The 25179-nt window shown below is 36.7% G+C and overlaps 2 protein-coding genes across 5 annotated transcripts in view; both read left to right on the top strand.

The window, feature by feature from the left end:
* The window catches only part of abca7 (ATP-binding cassette, sub-family A (ABC1), member 7), a 36286-nt gene extending 22966 nt beyond the window's left edge, over positions 1-13320 (top strand). For both annotated transcript variants that reach the window (XM_044130400.1, XM_044130402.1), the window contains exons 30-49: positions 858-1050; positions 1206-1300; positions 1616-1648; positions 2062-2167; positions 2833-2907; positions 2996-3165; positions 3714-3891; positions 4543-4658; positions 4789-4933; positions 5118-5241; positions 6243-6372; positions 6497-6623; positions 6946-7008; positions 7698-7804; positions 7887-8028; positions 8185-8319; positions 8404-8507; positions 9002-9094; positions 10069-10318; positions 12114-13320. In XM_044130400.1, coding sequence (XP_043986335.1) covers positions 858-1050; positions 1206-1300; positions 1616-1648; positions 2062-2167; positions 2833-2907; positions 2996-3165; positions 3714-3891; positions 4543-4658; positions 4789-4933; positions 5118-5241; positions 6243-6372; positions 6497-6623; positions 6946-7008; positions 7698-7804; positions 7887-8028; positions 8185-8319; positions 8404-8507; positions 9002-9094; positions 10069-10318; positions 12114-12527 — 2800 coding nt within the window. In that variant the 3' untranslated portion in view covers positions 12528-13320. The remainder of the gene's footprint in view (positions 1-857; positions 1051-1205; positions 1301-1615; positions 1649-2061; positions 2168-2832; positions 2908-2995; positions 3166-3713; positions 3892-4542; positions 4659-4788; positions 4934-5117; positions 5242-6242; positions 6373-6496; positions 6624-6945; positions 7009-7697; positions 7805-7886; positions 8029-8184; positions 8320-8403; positions 8508-9001; positions 9095-10068; positions 10319-12113) is intronic.
* A 1443-nt stretch (positions 13321-14763) lies between these two features.
* r3hdm4 (R3H domain containing 4) lies at positions 14764-23219 on the top strand. Of its 3 annotated transcripts, none has more exons than XM_044130399.1 (8): positions 14764-14974; positions 16738-16895; positions 17119-17240; positions 17894-18011; positions 18086-18171; positions 19064-19149; positions 19954-20009; positions 20148-23219. In XM_044130399.1, exons 1-8 carry the CDS (start codon positions 14937-14939, stop codon positions 20249-20251), a joined length of 768 nt encoding a protein of 255 aa, XP_043986334.1. In that variant the 5' UTR covers positions 14764-14936; the 3' UTR covers positions 20252-23219. The 3 variants fall into 3 exon arrangements, with proteins under 3 accessions (XP_043986334.1, XP_043986333.1, XP_043986332.1); XM_044130398.1 differs by having other exon boundaries at positions 14783-14974; positions 17119-17264; XM_044130397.1 differs by having other exon boundaries at positions 14783-14974; positions 17119-17288.
* Positions 23220-25179: the final 1960 nt, after the last annotated feature.

The following is a 25179-nucleotide window of genomic DNA, read 5'->3' as shown; positions in this document are numbered from 1 at the left end:
CTCACTGCGAACAAGTTGCTTTAATATTTCCAGTAAGTCTAGTCTGACATTTGGGACATTTCCTCTCATTAAAGAGAGGAAATGGTCAATAAGTTCAGGTGGATCTCACTCACTGATGTCAATTTATTTTATCACGCTGTGTGAAACAGTTATCATACACTGACAACATGCTAGACATCATTAAAACAGCAAGGTACCGTATTTTACGGACTATAGAGCGCATCTCACTATAAGCCGCACCCACAAAGTTTTTTTTTTTTTTTTACTGGAAACATACATATATAATCCGCACCGGGCTATAAACCGATGGTATCTCCACCGCTCTTGGTTTTCCATAATAAATCTGCTATTAAGGACGCTTCCCTGCGTCTCTAAAGCCGAACCATAGATTCGTTCATGCCGAGATACAGAGGCTATCGATCTGTACTGCCAGATCGATACTCCTCAACTTAAAAGCTGCATCATATGAGTTTGAAAACATTTCTCCATCGTGTCTGCTGCTAGCATGTGCTTGTTCTAAATGAAAATCAGCATTTTCTTCTTTAATTTCCAATTTTGACTTCCAATGATTCATTTCCTGCTAAAGAGCCCCCTGGTGGTTGAAGAAAAAAACACAGAAAAGCCGCACCGGGCTACAAGCCGCATGGTTCAAAGTGTGGGGAAAAAAGTAGCGGCTTATAGTCCGAAAAATACGGTACCGTAAATGTGGGTAACCAGTGAGCGTTTAAAGGCAGTCTATCTAAGTGTTTGCAAACAAATAATCCCTCTATTAGATCCCGTTGTAAATTTTTAAGAAGATGCTGCTGACACTGGATGTCTACAGGTATTCCTGAATCCAAACGTTCTCCCCACTGCAGGAATCCTCAGTGTGGACCTGAGAGGAGGGGCCTATTCATGCGGCCTCAGATGTCGTTCTCCACCTGGCAGATGCTGAGCCAAGGCAACTGGACCAGAGACAGACCTTCCCCAGAATGTCAGTGCAGCACAGAGGACACCCGCCGGATGCTTCCAGATTGCCCGGATGGCGCCGGTGGGATTCCTCCTCCACAGGTTGGTCAGCTGGCTCCCTGATCGGGTTTTACTCTCCACTAAGAGATCAGAGTAGAATCACGTAAACACAGACCTTTCTGCTTCACAATGAAACTTACTGCGTCTTATTTCAGTAGTATCTCCTTCTGTTTTTTAATAACTTGTTTTAATTTCAGATGAAGAGAGCCACTGGGGATGTTCTCCAGAATCTGACGAGGTATAACATCACAGATTACCTGGTGAAGACCTACCCGCAAATCCTCAAGAAAAGGTACTTTTTACGTTTGAGCTTTCATGCTGTTTAATATTTATGAACAGTTTGCAGAAAGCAGATAAATCTGAGGATATTTGTTTAATTTCCTTAGTTTTTGTCATCTGATCTTGTCCCTGTTCATAATAAAAATCTAAAGTTCACTTCAAGACTGCAGACAACTTCATCACTTGTTTTGGCAATGATTTTCTTCTTATAAGTATTTATATTTTACAATCTTTCCGTAACATTCTGCAGAGTTTAACTTATTGTTTTATTTTTCTATCATTACATGAAGTCTGAATACTAATAGAGTTTAACTTTGTTTCCCTTCAGCCTAAAAACCAAGAAGTGGGTAAACGAGTTCAGGTGAGAAACCAAAGCTTTTTTTTTAAAAAAAAACAACTAAACATGCAAATTTTACTCTCTTGTTTTAAGAAGATTTTTAAGGTTCAATTGTAGTAGGAAATATCTGCTACTATTATTTATACCTCAATTAACTTAAAAAAAATCTTTACCTTTTCAGGGAGTTAAAAATAATGATCAGGAAACATTTCAAATTCATGTTTACTACAGATTATAGCAAAACTAATTATGGAATATTTTAATTAAAAAGAGAGTTTAGTACAATTACAGAGGTCCTTCATATGAAACCACAAAAAACTGGAGAAATATTATTTTGTAAACTCATAAAGAGTTCATTTAGACTAAACAATTAAATGAATTTGACCAGCTGAAGTCAAACTACAAGGTTTGGTCAGAGCAATGATTTTCTGTTCCAGATATGGAGGCTTCTCTCTCGGAGGCACCAGCAGCCAGAATATCTCTCAGGTTCAGCATCTGCAAGACTCCATCATGGCAATCAGGACTCGATATCAAGTAGAACAGGTGCAAAACATTTATATATTTTTTAAAAATCCTATCCTTCTTTCTTTTTCTTTTAACTTGTTTTTGCATTTTTGGAAATATTGAATGTTCAAACCCCCACCAACAAAAGTTATAGAGCATCATGTTGAACAAGAGCAATTAAATGATGATTTTTTTAAAAAGAGTAAAACCCAATGTGAGCACGTTCACAATACAAAGGGATAATTACATTGATTGTACATTTTAGTACAAAGTTTAGGTTCCATTTCTTCCTATATTTTTGTATTTATCAGCAGCAAGTCTTAATAAAAAGTCTCTCCATTGCATACATTTCCTTAATTCCTTCTGGTCCAAAGACGATGATGGTTCCACATCGAGCATCTTGTAAGTTATAGATTTCTTTGCGCCCGCTAGTAATATTAATAGAAGATATTTACCTGACTATTTCAGTGTTTGGGGTAAATTAAAACTGTAAAATCACAGGTTAAATTTAAGTCCATTATAGTATTGATTTCCATTATCACCTCCGACCAGTAGGGTGCGATCTCTCCCAAAAACATGAAAATGTCCTGCAGACACGTTCCCACTGTCCTTTATAGTGTTATTACATTGATTACTCTAAAATGTTCTGCTTATTTTTAACCTTGTTTATATCTCATACCAAAATGTCTTTGTGTCGACCACAGAACAGCTCACTGGATCAGCTGCTGAAGAAGCTGCCGGGGTTCTTGGGAGAAATGCACACCGTAAACAACGTCAAGGTGAACCGTTTCTCTCAAGGTCGTTTCCTACTTACAAAAAAAAAACAACATTCTTTTTTAGGAGTTTTAATTGAATTTTCCATCTCAGGTGTGGTACAACAACAAGGGCTGGCACGCCATGGTGTCGTTTGTGAACGTGATGAACAACGGGCTGCTGAGAGCCAGTCTGCCGCCCGGACCGGAGCGGAGGAGACACGGCATCACCGTTTATAATCACCCGCTCAACCTCACCAAGGAGCAACTTACTGAAATAGCAATGTCAGTTAATATCAGCGTGAAGTCTGTCGATGCTAAATAGAATAGAATAGGACAGAACACACCTTATTGAGTCCCAAGGGAAAATTGCTTATTTAGTTATACGAGGAAATGCTTAAAAAAAACCCAGGATTTTTAATTGTACAAAAATACAAATGTTGGGAGGAATAAAAAGTTTTGGCAACACTTTATTTGAAGGGGTGTTCATATGTCTGACATGACACTGTCATAAACATGAAGGAGTCTTCATAAATGTTTGTCATGAAGTGTCTTTTGGTAAATAATGACACTTTTAGTTGCATTTAAAAGTCCTCTAAAAGTGTCAACTTTGCATTAAAAATGTCATTATTTACCAAATGACAGCAGTCAAACACATTTATAAAAACTCCTTCATGTTTATGACAGCCTCATGTCAGACTTATGCACACCACTTCAAATAAAGTGCTACCAAAACTTTCATAGAAACAAAACTAAATGTGAATCTAAGTTTTCATTTTTTCTCCAGCTGTTTAGTTTTTATCCTTACGTTTTTTTCCTTCTTCCTGTTTCAGGATGACGACCTCAGTGGACGTTCTGGTTTCCATCTGTGTAATTTTCGCCATGTCCTTTGTGCCGGCCAGTTTTGTTCTCTTCCTGATTGAGGAGCGAGTCAGTAAAGCCAAACATTTGCAGTTTGTCAGCGGAGTCAAACCAATCCTCTACTGGCTGGCCAACTTCGCCTGGGACATGGTGAGTGTTTAGTCAGCCTCCGTTTATGAAAATGTGCAACAACTTCAAGGGAACCACGGTTGTTTCTAAAATTCTGTTACGTTTCTTTATGAAAGAGATTTGGAGTTTCATTGTGTTCAAATAGTCACTTTATTCACTTTAAGAATAAAGTGACTAATAAACACTTTATCAGCATGAACATTGTGTTATAATGCATTCTTTTTTTCAGGAGACTGTTACAACATTGTAAACAAGTTCAGTTAAGAATGAAAAGCATAACTTTGAATTATTTTATTTATTTATTAAATTCAAACCTGTAAACAAATCCTTTCACAATGGAAAAGTAAATACGTCTCTGAGACCAACCCTGAGACCAACCCGCTTGATTAAAAGCCTAAAATTACATACATTTGTGCTAAATGACGTGTTTGACTTTTAACCAGCCGTCTAAAGCATTCAACACAGTTTCTGTGCATAAAGTATTCAAAGACGTTCATAAAACAGTGTTGTCTTTGCTATTTGAAGTGATCAGACTTGGATTTTTCAGCTTTTTTCTTACAGTTCTTATTAACATGTAAATTATTCTTGCATGTGTAGATATTAAAATGACAAAGACTCAGCTTAAATAAAGTGTTTGTCCCTTTTTCCCTATTTTTTCCTCCCTTTTCTCAGTTGAACTATTCTGTCCCGGCCATGATAGTTGTGCTGATCTTCATCAGTTTCCAGCAGCAGTCCTACGTCTCCGACACCAACCTGCCGGCTCTGATCCTCCTGCTGCTCCTCTACGGGTACGTCAAGTTATTGGGAGGAAATTTTGTTTCTCATTTCTTTCTGAAAAGAAAGCGTATGTCTTTCAGTTTTAACAGTTCTGCATGTTTTATGATTTCTCTAAATCCAGTGTTTATTTCTCTTTGATAGGTGGTCTATCACTCCTCTGATGTACCCAGCATCCTTTGTTTTCTCCGTTCCAAGCACGGCTTATGTTGTTCTGACTTCCATCAACCTCTTCATCGGCATCAATGGGAGCATCGCCACCTTCGTCCTGGAGTTGTTTGTAGATAAGGTGCAAAAACACAAATACACCGAGATGGATTTGGAAAAAAAGTAAATACTGGATAAACATGTAGCAAAGGAAATAAACGTTTTAAGTTATAGAAGTTTTACCTTTATCTTCTCTGCTTTTCTTTGTACTTAAAAAGCATTAATTGTCACTTTTTCTAATTTATGTGTGGATTTTGTCCTTGCAGCATCTGAACGAGGTCAACAGGATCTTAAAGAAAGTGTTTTTGATTTTCCCACATTTCTGCCTGGGTCGAGGTCTCATCGACATGGCTAAGAACCAAGCCCTGGCCGACGCCTTCCAGAGACTGGGTACGAGTGCTTTACCCACGGATTTGCTCTCTATCAGGAAACACATCTAACATGTCTGGTTTTAATGTTTTCTATATCGATGGCTTTGGTATAAATAGTAATTATCAGGACTAATTCTACCATCACACCTGGACTTTTTGTTCTGGGTTTGAAGAGTTTGTATTTTGTTTTGGTTCACCAAGAAAGAGTTAATGTAACTGAAACTAAAATATCAGTTTAACGAGGCCTGTTGGCCTTATTTATTATTTATATTTTGCCCCTTAAATATTTGTTTTTATTTTAGTCACAGAATAAATGTTTAGAAGTTACCTATTTTAGTCTATTTTCTTTTGTCTGTTATTCTGACAGGGCAGATTTTTCAAAACCATTAAATAAAAACTGAATAGATTAAATCCATTTTTCAGGGTATTTTTAAAGCGTTGCTACTATTATTTAACTAAGGAACTCAAGAAACTAGTTTAGTAATACTGTGGAAAGTGTTGTTCACAGTGCACAGCTAGTTGGCTAGCTAGCTAACTTAAAACCTTTATGTGGATCAGTTAGCTAGTTAGTTAGCTAGTTAACTAGCGAGTTAGTTAGCTAACTATAGGGTTTCCTCCAGTGTATTATAAGCCTGGCGGGCCACCAAGCTAAGCATGACTTATTTAAGTCTTTTTTAAGACTTTATAGGCTGTGTTCAGATATAATTTTCCAATCTTTCAATAACACATAATTATCAAGTGATATTTTGAAGTTTTCTGTCAACTTTAATCCTTTTTTAACTCAAAAACACGACTGGCTGCTTGAGCCTGGTGGTTGGGCCCGGTGGTTGCCCTGGTGCACAACCACCGGGTTCAGCAAGTTTTCTGGGGGAAACCTTGAACGCTCTAGCTGAGAAAGCAGCAGCTCTATTTTTAGCCTCCTATTATAACTATAGTGCTATAATAGAGGGACAGGTTAAATAAACAAAATGTTTTTTGTTTACATAAGTCAAGATCTTCCTCCTCTGTGTCGATCTGCAGGAAGCAAACCGACTCTTGACCCTTTTCAGTGGGACTTTGTTGGGAAGAATCTGTTTGCGATGGCAGCTGAAGGTGTCATCTTCTTCATCTTCACCATACTTCTGCAGTACAAGTTTTTCATTCACTTCAGGTACTTCAGGCTCTTCCATCCCCTGCTTGGCTTTAAGTTTTATCTTGAACATATTTCATTTAGTTTCTGTATTCCTTGATGTTTCGCTGTAAAGATGGTTATTGTTTTATTATTGTTTGTCTAGGCCGTGGTGGAACGATCCTCAGCTTCCTCCTCTTGGTCCAGAGGATGAAGATGTAGCGAGAGAACGTGTGCGAGTGAAAAGTGGCAAAGCCCATTCTGATATCCTCACCATGATTGATCTAAGCAAGGTACAAAACGCTTAAGCAATTTTTTTTTTTAGCAACTTAAGATATGATTTCAGAGGAGTTTATCAGAAATGTGACCAACCGAGAGCGAGTGTAGAAAGTTAAATTTATGCATTTTTGTTTTAAGTGCTGTTATGTAAAATCTTGCAACATAAGCAAATGCATTTTAAAATATTAACAGAAACGTTTACTATACTTTGAAAATTGGCTAGAAATTAGATAGCACTGTGGATTTACAATTAGGTATCCTGAATCCTCATTTATTAAACAGGGATCCCTATGACTGGAATATAATAATATAAATTTATTTTATTTTGTCGTTCAGGTTTATAAAGCTGGAAAAAAGCCAGCTGTGAATCGACTTTGCCTCGGGATTCCCCGCAGTGAGGTGAGAAACTTATAAAATAATTTACACCGCTTGAGCCTCATTTTTGAAGTTTGTGTCTTTATGTGTTCATCTTTTATGTAAAAATGAAAATAAATAATTGAAATTAAAAATCTATTTTTTAAGAGTGCCTGGCAAAAACAGCAGCATAAGACAGAACTATTTGTTCCAAAACTAGAGGCAGACAATTCATAACCAGGAGACCTAATGTAATTTAACACTAGGGCAGATGCAGAAGCTGAGTGATCTGAGCTGAGTGAATTTTTGGATCTACAGTGAATGACAGCAAACAACAAAATCAGACAACTTTAATAGCTTGATTTTGGTTTAATCTTTTTTTTCTGACCTGTCGATATTGGCAAACCTAACAAAAAGTTTGGACACCCCTGTTCTATCCGTAAGTGAGCGTAACTCTGTTGGAAGATGCCCAAAAATGCATTTATAGGTGAAAACCGGACCGGTAAGACAATTAATAATTTGTTAAATCTTACTTATCGTAGATGCATTTGAAAAGCTTGTTAAAGCTGCATAGCAGCGTGAATATGAAATGTGAACGGGTTGTTTAATAATATTCCTGAACCATAAGATTGTTGACACTGATTCCAGCTGATTTACTGGACTTATCTGGGATAAATATTGTGTTTTCTGAGGCTCTTTTAACTCAAGTTGTTTCTAATTGTTTTATTTCTCAGTGTTTCGGCCTGCTTGGTGTGAACGGAGCAGGGAAGACGTCCACGTTTCGCATGCTGACCGGAGACACACCGATCACACACGGAGAGGCTTTCCTCAACCAGCACAGGTGCAGAACCTCTCCTTGTCCAGGAAGCCTTTACCATCAGAGGAACATTTATTTGTTGAGTCGCTGTTTGTCCGTTTCTCAGTGTGCAGATGGAGATGGAGCGCGTCCACCAGCTGATGGGTTACTGTCCGCAGTTTGATGCCATCAGTGACCTGCTGACGGGTCGGGAGCATCTGGAGCTCTACGCTCGGCTCAGGGGGGTGCCAGAGGATTCTGTTAGCAAAGTAACCTAACCAGAAAAAATAAATAAATAAATAACATGTTTTTTCCTTCATCTTTCTAGCTTTTCAAAGTTTCCATCAAATGATTCAGTTTTCCTTAAAGTTCAGGTTGAAAAGTTTGTAGTTTTCTGTTCCTGAAGTTTTCTCTCTGGCCTATAGGTGGCGCAGTGGGGGGTGAAGAAGCTGGGGTTGACTCAGTACGCAGAACAGGAGGCTGGAGGATACAGCGGAGGCAACAAGAGGAAACTTTCCACTGCAATCTCCCTGATCGGAGCGCCTCCTGTTATATTCCTGGTACAGAATCAAAGCAGACGCAGGAGAGGCTCTGCTTTAATTTAATTAATTGACTTTTTATTACATTTCTCTCTCTACCGGCAGGATGAGCCCACCACTGGGATGGACCCAAAGGCCAAAAGATTTTTGTGGAACTGCATCTTGAGTGTCACAAAAGAAGGCAGAGCTGTTGTCCTCACTTCTCACAGGTACAACTCCCAAAATGGAGTCGGACTGTTGGAGAATAAATTCATTTTTCCTCCAGGTTCATAGAAATAAATGTTTATAGTCTTTGTGGTCTTATTTATATTACAATTCTTTTCAGGGTGAGTATAGAAGTTACAATAAAGAGCAGAGCAAGAAGCCTCCTGTTGTTGCACACATACCAGGAATCATAATGAAGGCAGTTTGGTCTCAGTTATGGCAGATTTTGCCCACTTACATTTTAAATACTTAGAGTGATTTCTATCTATATATTATGTTCAATACTTAAATTGATAATTTAAGTATTGAACTTGTGCTTGGCAACACAAACATATATAATCTCTTTTTATATATCTATGAGTAAATGATGGTAATAAAACACTTAATGTGTTTTTTTGACAACAAAAAAACAATTTTTCCTTTTTTTGTTGTTTTTTACAAATGGATGTGTATTTATAATGATGTGAATGTCAAAGGTTGTTTCTTTGCCTGTCATTAGTATGGAGGAGTGTGAGGCTCTTTGCACCAGGATGGCCATCATGGTGAACGGCAGATTTCAGTGTCTGGGATCCGTGCAGCACCTGAAGAACCGGTAGCCACACACAACTATATATATAATCTTAAAATACAATCTTAAGTTTATAAAATGCTTTTTTTTTTCTCCAATATTTTTGTTCTTTCAGTCTTTGTAGTGAAAAGTTGTATTTATATAAGCAAAAAAGAAAAATAATTCAAATTGCACAAAAATAACATTTGGAGATCAAGAAGGAAGAATAAACTGAACATTGGTTAAAGGTTTATGTTGCAAAATGCTGATTTGGAAAAGTTCCAACTGTCTGATTTTTTAAAATACCAGAATTTGCACAAAACTTTATTTTTTTATCTGTTTGATTACGTTTTAAAATATTAAATCAGAGGTTATGATTAATCAGTATTTGTGAAACCTTTTTTACCAAATGCCTTTGTCACTCTTGAGTAATATCTTATTTTTACTTTGGTTAAATTTCGAAGCAGTGCTACTCTTACGTGAATACAGTTTTACTCTACTGTGCAGAGTAAAGTTAAATCTGTCTTGATTTAATTTGGAAAAAACTGGAACCAATCAAAACCTTCACAGCCCTGCTTCTAAAAATTATATTTGATAAGCAGCAATATTTAAATTAGACACTGCTGATTAGATAAGATAAGATTTTGTTTTTGGCTAAATGTTTCATAAACTTATTGGGTAAAAAAGTTCAAGTCAAGATTTTATTGATCAGAATATTATTCAGGTTTGTTGGTGAATGAGTGACTTTGTTTTGGTGAATTTTTAGTTTAAAATGATCAATGATTTCCAGAGTTTTGTTTCAAATAACTGCTGACTTAATTACGCAGAACTCTGTCCCCATTAAAGCGAAAACTTTTAAATCCGACTGGTGAATTTCAACAGATTTAGTGACTGGATGTATCTATGATTTTAAGGAATGCAGGAGCAAACCTTCTCACTTATCTTTGTTTTGTGTTAAAGAAAGAAACAATACATGGAGGAAAACATTTAAACTTGATCTTCTTCCATCCTACGTCCAGATTCGGAGACGGATACACTATCATTCTCCGTCTGGCGGACACCAAACCGGACGCCGAGTCCTGTCCCATCGACGCCTACATGAGGACGTCGTTTCCCAGCATTGAGCTGAAGGAGAGACACCAGAGCATCCTGCAGTACCAGCTGCCATCTCACGCCTGCTGCCTGGCCCGCGTCTTTGACGTTCTGGCCAACAACTACGAGGAGCTCGGCGTCGTGGACTTCTCCGTCTCCCAGACCACCCTGGATCAGGTGAGGAGGAGGATGCAGCAGAAATGAAGGCCTCCGTTACCCTGAAAACAGAAATTTTGTCACTAAAGGTTGGAGAGCGCTGCTGTAGCGAGTGATGATCAACATGCAGTCCATAAATCAACCAATATCAATGAATGTTTGGTAAAATTAACTTAATCTGAAGCAGGAATCCAACATTTCCATGGAGTTTTGAACAACTGCATTCTTAGATGAAGAGGGAAGATTTTAACTTTTAGATTAATTAAAAAAATGTTGAACAAGATTGCATCTAGTTTTAGTGACTCCTGGCTATTGAATCTCTTTGGGGAGGAAAACTTTAAAGGTTGGGGCAAACTGCACTGCTTAGAAATCCTAATAGTGCGTTTACACCAAACGTATTGTGCGTGTTAAAAATGCACCTGATGCTTCAAGTTTGACATGTGTGCACTTTGATGTCACCCTCTTGACATTTTGCTGGGTCAGACGGGTCAGAATCGCGCTAGGCAGCCGCTGGGAGGCATAAGTGTCCCTCAAACTCTTCCACCGTCTCCTGCATGTTTTGTATAAGTAAATAACTTTACTTAATGTTTATTTAACGTAACGCGGCATTTTTGCTGGACGGACTTGGATAGCTCAAATGTGGAAAAATATTTTCAAATAGTAAAAGTCATAATTTATTCATCATTCCAACTTCCTCGCTGATAAGGAAATGTCCTTTCTATTCCTGTCTCTGGAGGCACAACTTGAGATAGATGATAGGAGCGACAAGTAGTTTATCCTCCATAGAGATCATGTCGGAAATTGCACCACTATGTCACATAGTGGAGTCTCTGATTGGTTGACGCTCCGCATCAAACTGCAAAAGTTCAGATTTTCCAACTCCAGCGTTGGACGCCCTTGATGTGCGTCAAACACTCAAAACAATTGAAATCGTGTCTGATGCGCAAAACACGGCCATGACACGCCCTTGACCCGCCCTTGACACGCCTCCACATAGACTTTGAATATAAACCAGACAAGCCTGATGCTCAAAACACATTTGGTGTAAATTCACCATTAAGCTCTGTTCACACAGCAGGCAAATGTGTCTCAAATCCATTTTTTTTTGCTCATATCCAACCCATATCCAACGTTTTTATGGGATTTGAACGACCCAGTTCTGATCTTTTCACCTCCCAGAAAACCCGATTTGAGAAACTCTCATATGAGGAACTAATTCAGATACTGTATATATCTGATTGCTTTCATAGCATTTTCACTCGAAACGGTCATGTTGCATTTTATCTCACTTTTTGTCATTGATGTGAGACATTTGTCGTAAATCAAATGAAGCCAGATGATAAATCAGGACGGAAACAAAAGCTGAAAATTCTAATCATGAACTTGTGAAAGAAATCTGTCAGTGAAGGCATCACATCACAATCTGATCCAAACAAGCTTCTCTACAGAATGTGTAGTCAATGCTTCACAAAACACTGGTGCTATTAGTTGTGCTTTCTTTTGTTTTTAGCTTCCTTCGTTTTGTTAGGATCTTGGGATGATGCTGCCGGCTCCCGTTGCATTCACATAAACTGCAGTATCAGTTATTACTTCCTTAAACAATTTAAGTGTGATATCAACTTTCTTCTTCTGCGAATGCAGGTTGCTTTGGGGACGTAAATTGTTCACATAGAAGTCTCATTGTGGTCGCATTTAATTAGCTGCATGAACAACCAAGAGAAAAAAACTAAATCAGATTTCAGAATTGAGCCTCACGACCTGCTGTGTGAACGTAACCTTAGACTCATTCATTTGTTTCCCTGCTTCATTTTTGCAGGTGTTTGTCAACTTTGCGAAGGAGCAGACTGATGACGACTGCCTCACTGACGTGATGATTGGTAACGGCGCGGCGCAGCTAAACCTTCCCGCCAGAATAAATGCCCCCGCCGTCAAACCCCAACTACCCCCAACACCACCTCAGCTGAGGAAATCCCCACAGCGTCCTGCCAAATCACCCAGCTGTGATCCGAAGGAAACCAAGCCGAAAAAGGCCAAAGCCAGAAAGGTCAGTTCAAACGGGGAGACGAGCGGCGGCGTGCCCATGAGCGGTCCTGAGGCGGGCAGCAGCAATGGAGGACTTCAGAGGGAGTCCAGCAAACCTCACAGGTCGAGACACAGAGAGGAGAGCTCCAGCAAAGATCCGGCTGCGCTCTTCATAGTCGGCAGCAACTCACAGGAAAGCTCGCTGTGATGAGGTGTAAGACAAAGTGGACCAAAGACGGACAGAATAATAATTACTTCCTGTTTTTTCACCTGAATGCTGCAGAGTTCACACATGACACAAACTCTCCGGAGTCAGAAGTGAACGATGTTCTTCCTTTAACGGCTGCGGTGCCTTGTTCACCTGGTTATTTGTAGCTTTATACGCGTTTTAAAAAAGGCCTGAAAGTAACTGTTTGGTCTGTTCTGCTTGTCCTGAAGGAAAACTGCGAAGAAACAGAATTTATTTCTCAGGTTTCCGTCAGCTCGTCTTTTATTTATGTGGGTTTTTTTTTTCCAGAGAGCACTTTATGCAAGATGCTGCAAAGAATCAAACAGTAAATATGACTTATTATGGGGATTTTATAGATGTGAGTGTTGGAGGTATTACAGTGCATTGATTTTACCTCTTTAATGTTTTATAATTACTTTTTTGTCATCTATGTCATTTTTAAATGTATTTATTTATTGATATAGTTATAGGGTTCGCAGTTACTGTCAAGTAGAGGTTGTTATTTACATTTTCTTTTCATTATTTAAGTTATTTTTCATCTTTCTGTATGCTACACATTTATGAGTGGTGAGGTCTAGAAAGGCTCCAGTTATACAAATGTTTCTTTTATGATTAAAATAAATGATAATATGCCAAAGTGTCCAAATCCAATGATGGATAAAATCCTGATCAGTAAAATACTTTTGAAGGAGAGTAAGCTCAGTTCCCTGCTGAATGTCTGAAACACTGTGATGCACTGTTGCATTTTAAAAATACCGTTACTGTAATATTTCTGACAAAATAAGCTGTCAGAGTTGATTTCTTATGCTCTTTTTGCAGTTTTTCCTCCCGTTTTATCTTTTACTGCTGCATGTTAAATCAAATAAAGCTGAATGTGTAATTTCACAGTGAAGACTGGCACCACTGAATGTAAACTTCTACTTGAAGGAAATATTTATCTGCTGTAAGATGCAAATCATATCCCGATATCATGATGTGGAAAAAGATTAAAGTCTGTTCCAAATGTTTTCTGCTGGAAGAAAATAAAAGTATTTGATTTGTTGACAACTTTCCTGTATTTCTCTGCTTTATCTAAGAACAAATTAAATTGTTTTCTGATGTTTTTCAAGAAACCTTACAGATCATGAATATTGATTTTTGGCGTGTATCTGATATAATCTGAATGAACTGTGTTTGTTCCTCTGTACTTTCACATATTGTAAATTTTACAATATTTCAGAACCCTGTTTCATTCTGCTGAACCATTTCTTCCTCTTTAGTTTAAATGTGGATAGGAAGATAAACAGGAAGTTAGCAGCCTTCCTTATGATTGTTTTACACAGTAACATGGCAAAAATATTTGTTTTAATAACCCTTTTTTATTGGTCTTATGTATTATCTGAATTTTCAAATTAGTTGTAAAACATAGTAATCAAAATTACCCCAAGAAACATTTGCCAAATATGAAATATGAAAATGTGTCACCTTTTGGTCTTGAACTAGTAAAATTTTATTTTTTGCAACTTATAGAGAAGCACTAGTTATTTCCATCTTGGTTCCTTATTATATGCAATATAAAATGAATCAGATGGCCCCAAAAGGGTTCAATTATGTCATATGGTATGGATATTATATAAAATAAATGTAGTTTCCTTCCTGGAATTGGTTTTTGTGTTTTAAAATGGAAAAAATATGCTATGTTCAGCTTTAAAGTACGTGACAGCAGAAAGCAGAAACAAAATGAGATATTTTTCTTTTCTTTTAAAAAAAATCTATGTTTCTATATTTATTTTTTAAAAATGTATTTCTAAAAATATTATGAAAAAATGTATTCTTTATGTATGAAAGTAATCAATATTTTAAAAAAAATCTTTTAAGATAGATATCATCTCACTATCACAAATATTTATAGATATAAATACTAATATTTTGTAAATAATTAAATCTATCTATCTATCTATCTATCTATCTATCTATCTATCTATCTATCTATCTATCTATCTATCTATCTATCTATCTATCTATCTATCTATCTCTCTATCTATATATATATATATATATATATATATATATATATATATATATATATATATATATATATATATAGATATATATATATATATATATATATATATATATAAAAAATTTAACTTTTCCGTTTCAGAGTAGCGGAAACATTCATTTTAGCTATTTCAGTTTTTTTTCCTTTATTGTTTTATATGGTGGGAAAAACAGCGCCCCCTTCTGCCCGAACACCGTTCTGCCTTTGCTCTGTCAGCTTCACTGGCTAGCTGCTAGAAGCTAGCACCCGCTCTCACTGCTTTAATTTTTTATTTTTCTATATTCTGTCCTTTTTCTTTGTAAATATACTACGACCCTGGTCATCCCCTTTCGATATACTTGAAAAAAATGGTCGTTTTGACAAATGACGAAGAACAGGATTACATGTAAGTACTAATTTCCTTCTTACATTAGCTAGTTTGCATTAGCCGAAACTATAGTGCTTGTTAAATTATAATAAAATAAGACTTTTCATCGTCTTTAAACGCATTTAAACTGACCGAATGTCAAGTAATTATCTAAAGCTTTCTGTAGCCGGTGTTTGTAGTGCAGATTTAAAGGTTTTATTTAACTATCCTTGTTAGCCTTTTGCAGCTAACGTTCTAGCTAACTTGTTTACGTCTGTTTGTCGTAGAAAACCATCATAATTAACATTATCACATCAAGTCTAGCAAGTCCATGATCTATGTGCATTTACGAATTGTTCAAGCAAATTTCACATCACGAAAAATAATAAAAACGTGCAAAGGGAGTAAAATGCTGCTGCAGTAACTGTGATTAAAAAGCTGGTTTATACGTCTTTTAATGTTAAGTGAACGATTCGGATGAACCTCACTAAACAAGGGAGAGATTACACCACATAATAATACTAATAACATGCAGGGCTGGGGCTAAAAATGGCATCTTGCGGAGAGCAAGCTCGGCAGAGGCGTGGCAGGACCCCCACTCAAACCCACTGACCTACATCTGATTCTGCTGCTGGAAGCAGAGGATTTAAATTTCACTGCCCTGATCCAGGTTAACCTACTGGGGTCTGCAAGCTGCGAGTCCTGAGACCTTCCAATATAGTTCTCCATTAGCTCACTAATATTTTTAAATATAGTTTTAATAATAACATTAAAAAGCATGCTTTGCATTTGCTAAATCATGCTATTTTCTTCTCATTAGGTTAAAAAAATATGTGATTTTTTTTCTGTATGTATTAACGTCCCATTGAAGGAAAACATATTCAACTTTTTTTAAACGTCTTACACTTTTATTTTAAAATCTAGAGAATATAGAAATAAAATGTGGGGTTTTGAAACATTGCAACACATTTCTTACAATAGATATTGATCAAAACAAGAAGTTGTCTTTTTTGAAGTTACATTTGACCTTCACTGAGGGTAAAAATGGTCCTTTGGACTGTTAGAATAGATAAATGCAAGGCATTAGAAAGCATTAAATAAAAATATCAATAATACTACTTGCTATATTGTTTTTACAGTCACTGGAGTGAACTAAATATTGTTCCTTTCCACGTATCTTTCCATGTTAAAATATTCTCCTGGCAGATTTCTTTTGTTCTTTCTTTGCAGATGAAAATGGGGACTTGTCTATTATTAAACAAAAAGTAGATTTATTATTGCAAACTAAGTGCGAGCGTTATTGCAAAGTCTCGATGAACTTCCTGGTTTGTGAGCGTCTGGTGGTTTTGTTTTCTTTTTCAATGACTTTGTTTCTAATGTGTTATTAAATTTCTTCAAATTATGTGTTGGTTTTTGATTTGATTTTGTTTTTTTAACTCTCTTTATATCATTCTACATGTCTGACAATAATCAACCGTGAGTTGATAAATAGAGGGATTGAAGCCAGAAAACATTTTAGCTAATTCAGATGTTTGGAATGGAAATACATTTGAATCGCACTTTATCTATTAGGATCACATTGCTACATAAATGCAATTTATAACTTCAAAAAAATGCCTTCATAACTTCTTTTTAAACATACATACATGAATGATGATGTATTGTGTTTGGCTTTTTTGAATTCTCCAGTTTTTTTATTGGCTTTAACTGTGTTGTTATTTATTTTTTGTGGAAATGCGATCGTCAAATGTTTGTGCAGCTTAAAGAAACTCAGCGATGTTACCTTTTGTTCTGGTTTTTAGCCTGATTGAGGAGCGCAAATGTGTCTCGCTGCCCTGCTCGCCTGCTAAGCGAGTTTCTCCAGCCAAAAGGAAGCAGTATTACATCAATCAAGCCATCCGCAACTCTGAACTCACTCCACGCGCCAAAGGCAAAAAGAGCCTCCGCCGACTGGAGAACAGTAAGGCTCACTGAATGTATGATCTGGTCATTTCAAAGACACTTTTACAGTTGGTACTCCATAGATGTAGAGGTGCAGAAAATACATGTACATATTTTGAATCATTAATATTTTTTTTATTTAAGAAAAAGCCCGGCAGCTAAGCTTAGCTTAATACTGATCATTTAAGTTGCACATTTACATTTTAGCTTGTAAAATCAATAATCTGCTTTCTTGGCTGCAGCTCGTTATCTTGCCAATCTCCTGGAGAAGGACGAATGCTCCAAAGACGACCTGGAGGTTTGCAGCAACCCGGCCCTCCCGTCCATCTTTACTGAGGCCTGCACCAATGGAAATTACATCGAGGTACAGTTTGGAAACTACATCGAGGTACAGTTTGGAAACTACATCGAGGTACAGTTTAGAAACTTTATTCTTAAGGTAGCAAACAGCGCCTAATATTGGGAGTTACATTTATTTTGGTAACTTTTACTATGCTGTACTTTTATTTGAATAATTTTACTTTGAAGTATTTCTTCTCTTTCTTGAGTAAAATTTCTGGATTCTCCATCCACCTCAGCTTACCTGAGTGAAGTTGCACCACTCACTTTCTTCAAATCAGACCAAAATGGTGTCAAATGTTTGCGCAGCTAAAATTTGCGTTTGTGCCGCTATCATCTTAACAAAATCAGGAGAAGTTTCCAGAGGTCATGAAAGGTCAACCAGCCCCTCGACCTTCTTCAAATCAGACAAAATTGGTATTAATCAACTCAACTACGTTTGTGCTGCTTTGGCTTTGATAGTAATTAAATTCAATGACCTTTCATGACCTCTGGAAACATTTGTTTAAATCATGTGTTCTGTTTAATAAAATGAAAGTTTTTGCTGCACAAACCAGCACCACCAGGTCTTCATCTTGCCTTATTGTGGAATAAACTGAATCTATGTGATATGATTTCCTTGAAAAGATTCCCTTCTTATTTACCATCTTAGTTTTAAATCTTTTTGTGTTTCGGTAGCCGTGGAATGATTTCATGAATTGCTCCGGTGAGGAGCAGGAGCGGCTGCTTTCTCTTCTGGAGCAGGAGGGAACCAAGAGGAAAAACGCCAATCAGCTTCTCAAAGACCACAGGAATGGTGAGTTTGTTTTTGTTTATTTTGGAGCGTTTTGTTTTCGTGCGTTCGGCTGACTGACTCTCCTCTCTCTGCAGTATATCCTGCCTTTTCTGCTCAGGAGTGCTTCCACAGAATCGATCGGCGGCTTCGAGCGACTCTGAAACGGAAGCAAATACCCTTGGTGGGCGTCGCCTCGTCGTCGCATTTCCTGCTCTCAGACGTTTATTGTTTGCTAACAGTTTATTTAGTTAAGACTTGAATTGCTTCTACATTAGGATACATTTTATTTCTTCCTGTTTTATTGCAGTGATTTTATTTTCTTTCTATTTGTTTAATCGGACACTTTTCACATTATTCTGTTAGTCGAATGGTGAAACATGAGTTTAGAGAAGGGATGCATATAAAAGTTGCAGTTGAGTATCCTTCATTTAATGTTAGTTTTAATTTTAGGTTTTTACATCTTTATGTTTGTTTTTGTTCATTTTATGACTTATTAAACAGTACACACGATTTAATCTCTTTTTTTTTGGAGTACTTGAAGTCCTTGAAAGTGCTTGAATTTCAGTTAGGTGTTTTCAAGTTTTGGCAAGTGCTTGATTTCTATATAAAGTCCTTGAAAGTGCTTGATGTTCAAGCACTTCCTGATATTTTTGTAATAAAGCATGAAAATCCCTCATTTGTAAAACACCATTTACAGTTGAAACCAGATATTTTTATACACCTAATAAAAATACAAACATATTTTCTTTCCCTCACTGTTTGAAGTTAAATAAGACTAAACTTTTCTTGTTTTAGGTCAGGTAGAATTACTAAAGTTATTTATTTTTGATAAATGACAGAACATTTGTATTTTATTGTTGAATATTTGTTATTCCTATTTGCTCAATGATGTATTAATGTAAACGTTGGCCTAAGCAACACTAGTGCATCTGTGGGGTTTAACCTTTGCATGTTTGAGGGTCTCCGTCACTTCAAGCACAAGATTTTCTGATATTTCAGTGCTGGAAGGAGGAAGGTATGATGTCGGAAAGTGACAGTAAATCAAATCAAATCTTTTGCTTCTTTATCTCCAGGGAACGCTGGAAGTGATCGAGGAAAACCTTCTCAGCTTCTTCAGCGCTGAACCTCACTCAGTTTACACAACCATCCTCAGCAGCAGGTAGAAATCCTCTTTCTGTTGCCACAATATCTGTAAGTCTTCTGGATTCGGATGCTCAGTGTAAAGACTGGAAAGGTAAGTCTTTAATGGTTAGTATAGTATAATTTCTATTTAGGTAAAATAATTATTTTATTACGAGGCATTACTGTTCAGTGCAGGCAGAGTGAACACTTCCTGATTCTAAAAAAATTATTAAAATTCAGCAAAAGCAGGCAAATTGTCGGCCTTGTTGCTGTTTTAAATGGAAAAACTCTGCAGTTATCTGCTCTCATTTGTGAGTTTTCTTTCACTTTAAATAAATTTCGACAAGTCTTATCGTAAAGCTGCCACTGATCTTATCATCTACTTCGACTTAAATTTCCAAATATATGCTGACATCATGCAGAATCTTCAACACAGCTTTGCCAATCAATAGCGAATTAGATCCATCAGAAAAAGAAAAAAAACTTAAAAGAAAATATTTGATTTTAAAGTATCAGAACCCAACAACTGCAGCTTATTCCCCACCTTTGGGACATGAGCGCTACTTAAATAATTCAGCTAAAATGTGTACCTTAACTTTATTTGCGTACTTTGTTTTATATTAGATGGAAAAATTGGTTAAAAAATGTCAGTAATTAGTGAGACTAAGTTGAATAAATTTCTGCAGAGAGTAAAAAAGGGGAATTTTCTCTGTTAAAAAATCTCCATGTTTTGAAGCTGTCAGAAATGTTAAAATACTTTATTATAAATTAGGTGATGAAAAACTTTACTAGTTGGTTTGAATTTGTTGTAAATTATTATGTTTTTCTGTGTGTGAACCAGTTTTGAGAGGCTGCTTCTTCATGCCATCTGCCAGTACATGGACCTCGTCTCTGCAAGTGAGTGGACACTATAATATGCACAAATTTTTATTTTTATTTGCAACAAACACAATTTTTTTTAGGCTTTTCTGTTTGTATAGAAGTGTGATTATGTTTCGATCACATTTGGATGATGAAACTGTTTTGCGCCAACAGGCATCGACTACAACGGCTCACGTCAAACTGAAGTGATGAACAAACAAGACGAGTTTCTTCCTCCGGGACTTTTACTGTCTGCCTACCTGGAGAAGATGAGCTGAGAGCTCCTCTTCCTCTATAATGTAAATGTAAATAGGACGTGGGGGGAATTTTCCATTAATTCTATCCACAAACAAACTTCAACAAACTTTTAACTAAACCTTCCACTTGCGTATCCTTCCAAAACTTTAGATCATTTCAGGACATCCAGTTTCTCACTCGTTGCTGGTTTGGAGCGAAGACCCTCAAAAAATTTTTTTTTAATGTTGTCAGTCTCGAATAACGATGTTTTTGCAACGACTAATGATTACGAAATGTTTGTAATCTCTGTTTTGATTAATGCCGCCACTTGAGGACGTTTCTAAAGTAGGATTTAGTCAAACGCAGAAACTGAAAAACGCTTTTCGTCGCGCATGTCTGACTGGAAACGTGGAATCATAAAACGATAACAGTGAGCTCAGGTTCTTCTCCAACTGCAAATTCATAAAGTTTTATTCTTTTACATTACAGAAGAATAAACATGGACCCAGTCATACTTTTACTCTAAGCTATAAAGCTTAATTAATTGCAGTGACAAAAGTTAATTTTGTTCTCAGTGGCCTGTATTACTGACAAAAGTTTTGATTATAAAAAATATAGTAAAACTTTTTCCAACTTCAATGTGACGTTTATCCTGTTCAACAAAAAAATAATCTAGTTGCATAAATTTTGCACAACCTTAAGCTAATACTTTGATAAATAATGTATTGACTTAGTTTATGGTTGTTTATTAATACAAACCTTTACAGCCTCCCTCGTTTTGGCTTTGATTTGACTCTTGAAATTTTATCACAGTGATAGTTTTGTAATAACAAAATAAATTTCTTTAGGAAATAAGCCACATTAATGTCCTGAAGCAGATTTGATCATGCTTAATTATATTTAGTGATGCTTTCATTAATAAACACTGGAACAAGCAATGAAGAAAATAGTAGATGAAACAGCAAATCTGATAATACAACCAGTTTTTTAAAACTATTTTAATTTACTGGGATAAACATAAATCAAAATTCTTATGATTAAATATTTTTCATGATAAACGATGCGATAAATTTTGTGATTTGGTTCCGACTCGCAGACACTTTAAGGTTTGTTCATAGTTTCTTCCACATCAGTAAAAGCAACAGTTTTATCTAAAAAAAAAAGGATCAGATCATGATACTGCCACCACCACGTCAGCCTCACTGATCTTTTTCCAATGATCAGTATATCCTTATATCGATGTTTAATAAATATCCATTTTTGGTAATGTTAATACAAACTGTAGTGTGTGTGTCTGTAGTTTATCTTAAGAATGCAAATGATCTTAGGAAGCTGAACTTCACTCAGGTTCCTCAAAGTTAAGTTTCTTTTTGTGCATTTAAGAAAACAAAATGTTAAAATTGAATCCAAAGGTGCGTAAAATATTTGTCTTAAGGTATTTAGTTTTACTGTACAGGTTAGATGTCAAATTAAAGGTAGAAAACATTTTGAAATGATTAAGCAGCTAGTTGTTCTCCAAATATGAATATACAAAATACCAACCTGCTTCCTGGCCATCACTGAAGATATTTTAGTCATTCATGTTCATGTTGCTAAGCATTTCTCATAGATTATAAAAATACATACAGAATACATTAGAATCAATGTAACCTCACTTAACGAGTTTAGTTCAATCTATAAAGAGGAAGTAAAGCCTTTAAAGTGGAAACCTCTACGCCATCATGAATGAATATTTAATGAACTGAACTTGTAAAGTGTGTCTGAATAGAGAAACAAAAATGATAAAACCTGAAGAACTAATGGAAAGTTTTCTCTGAGGTCTGCAGCTGGCTTTACGCATGAACGGTGCTATCTTTGCTCTCAGATCAAATGCTTTTCTGCCTGAACTGTCTCCTGGATTTCTGTCAGTGAGTTTTAGAGCATGTTTTAGGGATCCTCCTGTAAGCACAGACATGTTGCTCATCAAAGTGACGTTGTCCTCGTTGTTTAGGGGACATTTATCCATCCATATTAATTTCGTTTGCTTTCTTTCTCCCTGATGCGCCGACGCCCTGTTTATACTGGAAATGTTCTCATCAACTAAACCTTCAGAGTTTATCGATTCGGCTGCAGACACTGCCACCTGAAACGCAGTCCGGACTTTGAGCTCAGATCTGTCGAGGTTTCTGGTTACACAGCAGATCCAGTTTGGACGGCTGGAGCAACTGCTGTTCTGGTGCTGGTTTCCAGTGTAGACAGAGTGTCTGGGCCGCCTCAGTTAGTCTAAAAGATAAAGAACTTTATTCTGTATTAAAACCTGTAATAGGAGCCTCCATGTCTGCATGCATTTCTGGATATTTTTCCCCCCTCCAGCCTTTTTGTTTACACTCAGATAACGGGTTTAGCATCTGCTTTACTTTAACTGATACTATCAATTAATGTAGTTCACAGTTTGTACAGCAGGAGAATCATTTTACACTTTTCTGATTCACATCAAAGGATTTTTTTTAAAATTGCTTAAAAAACACTTTTATCAACAACCACTCTTAAAACCAGAAGAGAAGCACTTCTGCCTTATGAACATGCAGTTTCTATCATTTGTCTGTACATGCATTTTTATATTTTTACTTGACCAGATCCAGTTTCTGGTTCATTTTTACGCTGTTGGCAGCAGCAGTAACAAAACTTGACCTGTTGGTGCATTTTGTCAGCAACCAAAGCGTGTGTCTGTTGCGTGGATACATCCGACTTCTCAGGCTTTGAATTGGTCTCTCTGAATGTCTTGTTTCTCATGTCGTCTGCTCTCTTCACATGAACCTGGTTCGTGTTCTCTGCAGCTCTTTGGAGGGCTGACATCTTTTTAACTACATGTAATCGCGCTGTAAATATTTAACTGACTTGTGCCAAAATGTGGTTTTTAAAAGCTTAAGCATCTGAGAGCTGAATACGTGATTCTGGAGGATTTTTGTGTATATCTGATGTGCATATTTATAATAATCTCTGCCACTATTAAAGGGGATTTAAGGTGCATGTTTGTGTATTTTATTCCTTGAGTTTTTCTCTCTTCCTTCAGGCAGCTGAAGTTGACTCGATTGTGAGTCAGAATCCTGATTTTAATATTTAATAAGGTTCAGGTTACTGAAACAATTACCGGTAGTAGATACAGGCTCAGGTTACAGTTGTACACATCTTCTATTTCAATGCTTTGGAAGAAATACATGGAATTTATTTTAGAAACTTAACTTTTAAATCACAACAGAACTGACAAAAGTAATTATTTTTATATGTGCAATATGTCCACATCTAAATCTAAGTTTCATTCATAGTTAAAAGTTTTTTTTAGTGTGTTTTTTTTAGCATAAATATGGAAAAAAGTTTTGCATTTGCATGAAATTTAGCTTAAGAGTTTCTGTATTCCCTGATTAGGAGAGTTAAAGGGAAATGTGGAAAAAAAAAATCACATTTTGCACATTTATTAATACCTTTATAAACTTCTAAAAAACAACAACTACGCAGCTGCTTTTTGGAAATAAGTTCATGTTTCTTGGTGTCTGGAGAGTTTTCAAAAAACCTTCCAACAAGGCACTAGCAACCTAAATATTGCTCCACCACATTTGATCAGTTGATTTTACTGCTGTACAATGGCTGCTGGAAGAGACAACTGTTTGGTTGCTGACTTACCATTCAGAAAAAAACTTGATGCATTCTTGTTGGTTGTGCAGGAGGCTCCACTTCTGCTTCTCAAACATGTATGGTTGTATGATTGCGGGTCTGTTTGCAGCCATTTTTGCATGCAAGTGTAAACGTTGAATAAGCAGCAGCTTATTTAGATTTAAAATGACATAATCCCTAAAACAGCTCATAGGCAGAACTGACCAGACTGAAATATCATCTAATAATTATTTTCTCCAAACATGTATAGACCATGTACCTACACTAACCTGTTCAAGAAATCACAATAGGTCCCCTTCAATAATACGGTCTAATTTTTTTTGATTGCAGCCAACAGTGCCCAGTGTGGCATAATTTAAAATTACACCAGTCAAAAGCAATATGATAAACAACTCATAGCTCAATACAGAATGGACCAAAACAGTCACCTAACCGGCAATTTTGAAAACAGCGACCTCCATGGGTGAGAAATGTAACACTTTTGAAGTAATTGTGACTTTTTGCCATATCACAATAGTAAAAAAAATTAATAGAAAAATTACAGCATATTTAGGCCAACATGTTCAACTAATTTTTTCTTTTGGTGTGCCATTAGGGGCTGCACAGTGGCGCAGTTGGTAGAACTGTTGCCTTGCAGCAAGAAGGTCCTGGGTTCGATTCCCGGCCCGGGGTCTTTCTGCATGGAGTTTGCATGTTCTCCCTGTGCATGGTGGGTTCTCTCCGGGTTCTCCGGGTTCCTCCCACAGTCCAAAAACCTGACTGTCAGGTTAATTGGTCTCTCTAAATTCTCCCTAGGTGTGAGTGTGTGTGTGAATGGTTGTGTGTCCTGTATGTCTCTGTGTTGCCCTGCGACAGACTGGCAACCTGTCCAGGGTGACCCCCGCCTCTCGCCCGGAACGTAGCTAGAGATAGGCACCAGCAACCCTCCCGAACCCATTAGGGACGAAGGGTGTATAGAAAATGGATGGATGGATGGATGGAAAGGAATAAAGATGCAGAGTCCCATAGGGGGCGCAGATGCACCTGTTTTACTGTTGAAGCCCGTGAGGAAGTTGTTGACTCTTCAACAGGAACAGACTTTGAGGAACAGTGGAGAAGAAGATTCTCTTCTGCTTTTTGTGTGTGTGTGTGTTTTTTTGTGTGTAATTAAAAAATTGCGGCTGTTGTCAGTTTATATTTAATTCAAGAGAATTATGTTTCTCCTGAATCAAAAGCGAGCAAACAGAAAAAAACTCCTTTATGATTGTCATCAGCTTATGTTGCTGTGCTTTAAAGCTTAGAGAGCTTCTGTTATGGTGTTAAACGTCAAGATGTGAAA

The sequence above is a fragment of the Gambusia affinis genome, linkage group LG10 (assembly GCF_019740435.1).
Source record: "Gambusia affinis linkage group LG10, SWU_Gaff_1.0, whole genome shotgun sequence".
NCBI classification, from domain to species: domain Eukaryota; kingdom Metazoa; phylum Chordata; class Actinopteri; order Cyprinodontiformes; family Poeciliidae; genus Gambusia; species Gambusia affinis.
The sequence above is the reverse complement of the archived record's forward strand: the minus strand, read 5'-3'. Positions and strand labels throughout refer to the sequence as shown.

What these genes read in the sequence shown, in the direction of transcription:
- r3hdm4 (XM_044130397.1), top strand. Translation starts at nt 14,937, where the DNA reads ATGGTCGTTTTGACAAATGACGAAGAACAGGATTACAT. An exon ending in GACGAAGAACAGGATTACAT is followed by an intron (nt 14,975 to 16,737) that starts GTAAGTACTAAT and finishes TCTGGTTTTTAG; the next exon opens with CCTGATTGAGGAGCGCAAAT. An exon ending in CCTCCGCCGACTGGAGAACA is followed by an intron (nt 16,896 to 17,118) that starts GTAAGGCTCACT and finishes TCTTGGCTGCAG; the next exon opens with CTCGTTATCTTGCCAATCTC.